The sequence below is a fragment of the Empidonax traillii genome, unplaced genomic scaffold, assembly GCF_003031625.1.
Source record: "Empidonax traillii isolate 1590-97213 ecotype Southwest subspecies unplaced genomic scaffold, ASM303162v1 scaffold1:size7828297, whole genome shotgun sequence".
Taxonomy (NCBI): Eukaryota; Metazoa; Chordata; class Aves; order Passeriformes; family Tyrannidae; genus Empidonax; species Empidonax traillii.
The window spans coordinates 2901826-2908709 of NW_020955194.1; the positions used below are offsets into that span (position 1 = coordinate 2901826).

Genomic DNA, 6884 nt, shown 5'->3' on the forward strand with positions numbered 1-6884 from the left:
TTTTTTTTTTTTTTTTTTTTTTTTTTTTTTTTTTTTTTTTTTTTTTTAAGCCAGTGAGGGGACATAACCACTGGAACAACTGAGGCAAGCAGTGGTTTTTCCTGTTACTTAAAAGTCTTTAGAGCAAGATTGGATGCCAGGTTAAAAGCTCAGGCAGAATTTATGACTCTGATACAAGAACGTCTGGCTGAAATTCACTGGCCCATGATATGTAGCAGGTCAGACCAGCTGATCATAACAGTTCGTTCTTGGCTTAAAAAAAAAAATCTATGAATTAGGTATTTCAAGTCCCCTGAGCCCTGATATTACTGGAGGTCTTGAGGGAATGCATTATAAGCTGTCATCATTTAATTGTAAGCAACCAGGGGCATTGCCTTTTTCCTTTTTTTTTTTTGTTAATACACTTCTTTTCCAAAGCCTGTTAGACACCAGAGTTGAGCAGCTGTTAGCAAACATGACAACATTTTAGAAACAGTTCAAATAATTCTCCTTCTCCCATTTGCTCAGCTTTGTTTCGCAGCAGCACAATTTCATTCATGCCACATCTACCGATGCTTCTCTAGACAAAATAGCAAATTCCACAGAATGAAAAAAGCAACCTCTGTGCTTAGGGTAGACTCCTTACACTATGTTCTCTCCTGTGTACATCCCTTAGTCTCACAGATACATTACAGGCTTTCTCTCAGCACCGTGCATGAGCAGAGCAGGGAAGGAGTCCATTCGTTTTCTAGCACAGGCCCCTCAGATAGGTAGGAATCCATTGTCTGTCACAGGAGTGCTTGGCCTACAGAGCTCCTGGTTTGTCTGTATAAATGGTGAAAAGGAGAAAAAGGTATTAAGGAGGCACCTGGTATTCCTGAAATTATTCAAGCTATTAACCTCCTTGAGGTTTCATAAAATGGCCTCCAGCAAATGGTCAGAATGTTTTTCTTACACGGGAGGAGTAGTTTCCAAGACAGCATAAACTTTCTTAATATCTCTTCAAAGGAAAAAGAAAAAATAAAAGAGAGCGAGAAAATAAGATAACAGAAAATCCCAGCCATGGCTCTGGGGAGTCTTGAAAATCATATCCAAGGTTGCGCAGACACTCTAAACCTCTGATACATTCAGTGCCTCGTTAGCTTCAGTTATCAAAACTGAAACAAGAGGTGGTAAGGGAGCGCAGCAAAAGATGGAGTTTAAAGTCGCTCGAGGACTGTACTCCCGTCGGCGGGAGTCCTCGCCCCCTCCCTCCGCCTGCGCTCCGAACCCCCGCGGCGTTTGATATGCAGGCAGTGAGTCAGAGGGACGAGGCTCGGCGGGGCGGCCGGGGCGGGGGGCGCCGCTGCCTCCCCGAGGCGCGGGCGGGAAGGTCGGCGGGGATCCGAGCAGCGGGGGGAAAGGTGAACCCGGAGCCGAGCGGGGCGCAAACCCATTAGTCGCACATAACTTGGGAAGACGCTTGGCCTCGCCATGACAACCGGCGGCCCGGGCTGCTCCCACGTCTCCCCGCCTCCCCCGGGAGCCCTTTTCCGTCCCCTTTCCCGGCGCTTGGGGAATGCGGGGCTGGAGAGGCGAGCCCGGTGCGGGTAACAAAAGGGGATGAAAGGAGCTCTGTAGCTCACTTTACACGTCCGAGAGGCATTTTCATACCTCGTAATGAGAAGGGATCATTCCGAGGAAGTTCAGATCAAAGGGGAGAGCATCCCGGGCATTTGCATAATTGCCGGATTTCGGAGCACAGGCTGCAACCTGGGCACCGCACCGGGGGCTGCTCCTCGCTCACTCAGGGGCTCCGAGGAGGCCCGGAGAGACGGGAGGCTGCAGACCATGCTCCCGCGGGGAGGGAATCGAGGCCTGCCCCGGGAACAGGATGCGGAGGCCGCGGGGCCCCGATCGGGGTGCTGGGGCACGGCTGCGGTGCCCGACGGCAGGGAGACCTCGGGGGCCCCGAGAAGTGCGAACCCCCCGGTTCCGCGGCCAAGCCGTGCCCGGGTCCCCGGGGGCTGCCGCCGCTGTGGAAGTGGTGCCGCTGGGGATCAGCTCCTTACTCCCAACCCGGCGACATCTGCGGCGCCGAGCCAGCACGTCGCCTCCCCGGCGGCTGGCGGGTGGCTCCCGGCCCGGCGGCTCGCACCGCCACCAGCGAGCGGGGATAAAGGGATTAAACGGCACGCTCGTTCCGCCGGGCGGGAGAGGGAAGAGGGGGGCACTTGGCCGGCTCCAGCCTCCCGCTCACCCCGAGCTCCTCCCCCGCCTCCCGCACCCCCGGCCCCGCGGCGCAGCCCCCGGCCGGCAGCGGGGAGGCACCGGGCGCGCCCGCGGTGGCTCATTGTTCCCGCAACCAGCCGGGGCTGCCGCCGGCGGCCGCGGTGCTCGGGGCGACGAGGTTCGCCGCCGCCGCTGCTACCGGGAAGGGGATGCTCGGGGACACCCTTTTCAGCCATTTTAAAGAAGCAATGCTGGCGTCTCGCTGAGGGTGCCCCGATCCCCCGCTCCTCTCTTTGAAGCCTGTTTCATGCCCGGACGACCCTGACGGAGATGCGGGGGTTCCCCGAAGCCGGCACCACGCGCACACGCCCCGCACCTGCGGTCCCCGGGCGAAACTCCACCCTGCGGGAACGCCGCGCTCTCCCTCAGCTCTGTCCCGGGCGTGCGGCCAGCCCTGGCCTCTGCTCCCGCTCCGGTGCAGGCATCTCCCGCTCTAGCCCCAAGGCGAGATGCGGTCGGACCCTGCCCATGCCCTGGCTTGGGCTGCTGCCAGCCCTAGGTCGGGGTGCAACGTCCTCACGGGAGCCACGGCTTCTCCCCGCACGGCCGGGCCCGGACGGGCTGGCCGGGCGCCAGGGAGGTGAGGTTGGCCTTGGAGCTGGCTGGCGGATGGCATGCTATTGTGAAAAGCGAGCGGGGAAGGCAAATAGGAGCATGGCACCGTATAGGCTCGCCACGTGACCGAAATGTGTTTATCTCGGCCCGGAGAAGCCCAGGCTGCCTGCGGAGGCCAACCCTGCCTTCACGGCATAGGCATAAGTCCCGTGGCCGCGGACGGGGCTGGGCCCTGCGAGAGACCACTTCTGTTTGCTTTTGCTGTCGCTTCGGCTCTTATCATTTGCCTTGTCATTCATCATCAACCTCTGCCGGTCTCCCTCCCCCTTGCTCCCCCCCTTCGCCTCCCTCAGGGTCAGTCGGGAAAAGACTAGGAATTCATCTGAAGAGTGAGACGTGGGAAGAAGGGTCGGATGATGATGTGGCTGGGTGGGGGGCGAAGGGGGGTGTGTGCGTGTAAAAGCAGCTGCATGCAGAACAAAGGTGCTGGAGGGTGGCTTTTGGTAGTGGAGCAGAACCTCGTAAATGGGAGATTTCCGTTCACAAGACTCCGCTTGCAACAGTTTCTGTCCTGCCCTTGAACTGACAAGTGAATATCTGCATTGCAACCAGAAAGTAAATCACACCGAGCCTGGCTCGGGGAGGGCGCACACGACTTCTCAGTCGGTTGCTAAGTGCGAAAAAGTGAAAGATTTCAGCTTCCCAGCGCAGCCCCGCTCCTCCGACACAGTATTTACTTTGGGAGCCCAGCGAAACACGCTCAGTGTTTATTACGGAGAGTGCCGGGGCAAGCTCGCATTTGCGTGATTAGGACCAAGCGGAGGAGCGGCCGTGGCGCGGAATATCAAAGCGAGACCGCCTTGGCAGGGCTCCCAGGCAGGGCTTTACTGGCACCCGCGGGATTCCGCGGGGCAGGGCGAGTGCGGCCCGGGCGGCGGCGGCTGCCGCTCCCCGCTCGCCGCCGCCGGGCACGGGGGGAGCCGGCGGCCCTTCGCGGGAGGCCAAAAGCAAATATCATCCCTGCCGTGGGCTCCGCGCTAACGAGGCGCAGCGGCTGGGCCGGGCCGGGCTCTGCCCCGCTGGCTCGGCGCTCCTCAGCCCCAGCCGCGGCCAGCCGGCCGGTAATCTCATTAGTGCCGTCGCGTTTGGGGAGCAAAGCGCCCGCCGTCCCCGCCCGGCCTCGGGAGAGCAGACAAAGGTCTGCGAGGCAAGGCCCCGCGGCCGTGCCACACCGGACCGGCCTTGTTAATGTTCAATCGGGAGCCGGGGAGCCGTGTCTCTCCTCCCGGCTCCGTGCCCGGGGGGCGCCGACCCCCGGCCCGCTGCTGCCGGGCAGTCCCGCGATGGGGCCGATCCACCACAGCACGCCTCGCCACCTTGCCCCGCCGGGATATTTTCTCCCTGGAAGTTATTCTAAAATAACATTTGTGTGCACGTTAATGATTTATTTATGTGGCTAATAACGCTTACATTCTCGCTGATATTTGTCTAGGCGAAAGACCAGCTGTGAAATGCCCCGCAGCTGTAGCCAGTGCTAGAACAGAGTGCCTTGGAACCAGAAATCAATGCTCCTGAAATGAACAAGTGGACAACTTATTAGGCTCAGTCACTCCACACGCCGTCCCCTGATAACAAATAGATGAAGTAGGCGCTGTAGAAGGGACATGCCCGGGAAGGCCACACATGCCCACTCCTTCCCAGCGAGGCTGAGTAACACCGCAGGGCACAAACGGCCGCACGGACGTCCCCGGGCAGGGCAGGGGCCGCGACACGGCATTACCGGGTTGCCAGGGGTTAGATGGCGATAAATACAGCGAATGCCCAGGAGAACAGCTCCGGGAGTCATTGATAAAGGTGTCCGGTTTCCCTGCTGCTCCAGAAAGCACAACCGACAGGTTCAGCAAGATCACGTAACCGTGGCTTCTCTGCCTAGAAACAGTCACGCTAATTTTGCATTTTTACCATCCATGGGGAGGAAAAATACCTGTCGTCCCGCAATGCAAATCCTTACGCAAATAGATCTGCGGGCGCACAGGGAACTGCTGCCAGCCTGACCTACCAGCTGGGAGTCGCTGGCCCCGAGTTCAGAGGTGCTGGCCGGCAGCAGCATGGCCCGAAAGCACACGGGATCTTGCAGACTCCCTGTCAGCCCCTCGGCACTCGCCGCTGCCTCAAGGAAGTCCGAGAAAGGAGCCTGCGGTTAATCTCCGAGGCCTTCATGCATCCCTGGCGAGCAGCGCCCCAGCGCTAAGTGCAATTAACATAACAGACACTAAAATAGGAGAGCGGCGCTGAATTTAATTTGCAGGCTTAAAAAAAAAAAAAAGAAAAAAAGAAAAAGAAAGGAAAAAAACCCCTAATTTAGCACTTGGAGCGGTCTGATGATGAACGCAAGGAGTGATGTGGAAGGCGGTGGAGTTGCCCTCCTGCCTCGGAGAGGGGCCGCGAACCCTCTCCGGCAGCTGGGACCACCTTAGTGCGTGCAGCACCGTAAAACATTTATAGACAGGTAAACTCCTCCGACGGGGATGCCTCCCGCCGCATCGCTCCAGCGCAGCTCCCCCCGCTCGCCCCCCCCCCTCCCGGGCGAGTGCTCCTGTGGCGACGGGGCAACCGCAGCGCGACCAGGTCGCCGGCGCGGGCAGGCACCTCCCTGAGCCTCCTTGCAGCCCGCCCCGACACGCACACACCTAGATCCGGCTCACTTTCCTGCCCCCGCTGCCTCGGGGGAGAGGGAGGAAATGGAGGGGGGGGGGGGAGAAGCGGCGGGGTAACCCCCTCCCCGCTTTTCCTTCCCCTCCTCCCCCCGGCCTCCTGCAAACTGCCGCTGAAGTTCACAAAAGAGGGAGCCATAAAGAGATCGAGGTTTCCGAGAAAAGGGAGAGACGAAAATAGCAAGGTAAAGATAAAATAATAATAAAAAAATTAAAAAAAAACCCAACCAGAAATTGTCGCAACAGAGGGACCCACCGAACGGCTGGGAAGCTGGTGGTATCCGGCCGGGGGAGAGGGGGGGAAGGAAAGAGCAAAGAGGGCTTTAAAAAACTGGAAGGCAAGAGCTGTTGGGGAGGAAGTGTAAACCGAGAGGGAGGCTGGGGGAGGGGAGAGAGCGCCATCTTTTCATGTCACAGTCACAGAGACAGCGCTGGGTTCGGCCACAGTGTCTCGGTTTCTTTTTAACAGCGGAAAACGTGCGATTAGCAGGCAGACGGGCGGAGACTACCAGCCCTGCGCGCACACACAGCCCGCAGCTCTGTCTCCGCGCCGTGTAATCCCAGCGCTCAGCCCTTCTGCACCCCCTCATTAAAAACCCGGAGATTTCCTCCTCCTCCTCCGCTCTCCGAGGAAAACAACGCCTGCCACTGCCTGAACCCGGGCAGCGCCGCCCGCCCGGAGGCCGCCCAGGGGCCCCGCGCTCCCCACCGCCCTGCACGGCGAACTGCGCGATCCCCGTCGCTCGGCCCCTGCTTCCCCTCGGGAGGCTGATGCTCATCTCCCCCCTCCCATCCCAAAGGGCCGCCCCCGAGGGGGCGCAGGGCGGGGGCTGGGGGAAGCAGGCTACAGAGCCCCCCCCCCCCCCCCTCCCGTCCCCAGGGGCTGCTGTTCCCCCGCTGCTAGGGCGGTTGCTGGCTCCCCCCCCGCGCCCTGCCTTTATCCATCCCGAGGGCGAGGGTGGGGTGCGCCGAGCCGGAGCTCCCCGCACAAGGGGCCGGCGGCGGGGAGCAGCGCCGGGATCCCCAGGGAGCTGGCGATCCCGCGGCAGAGCCGGGCACCGCCGCCCACGGCCCCATGAACGGCGCTTTATTCCGCAGCGCTCAAACCCCTCATTGTGTTTGGCAGAATCACCTGCCTCCTCCGGAGCCGGGCGATTAATTTAATGCGATACAGAGTGCGCTCTCTCCCGGCTCCTCCTCAGCGGGGAGATCTCCGCCGGGCGCTCCGCGCCGCGGAGGAGGGGCACGGCACGGCACGGCAAGGCGGGATGATATCCTCCGAGCACCGGCTCTCCCGGCGGCGCTCGGGGAAACCTTCCCCGCCCGGTAGCGGTGGAGCGGCAGCTCCGATCGGAGTCGCACACA

At 60.3% G+C, this 6884-nt stretch overlaps 1 protein-coding gene across 1 annotated transcript in view; it reads left to right on the plus strand.

The window, feature by feature from the left end:
- LOC114061089 (elongin BC and Polycomb repressive complex 2-associated protein-like) overlaps positions 1 to 2138 on the plus strand; it is a 15464-nt gene extending 13326 nt beyond the window's left edge. Inside the window, exon 2 of the mRNA XM_027891568.1 lies at positions 1724 to 2138. Within this exon, the coding sequence (XP_027747369.1) occupies positions 1724 to 2138 (415 nt within the window). The remainder of the gene's footprint in view (positions 1 to 1723) is intronic.
- The last annotated feature ends 4746 nt before the right edge of the window (positions 2139 to 6884 follow it).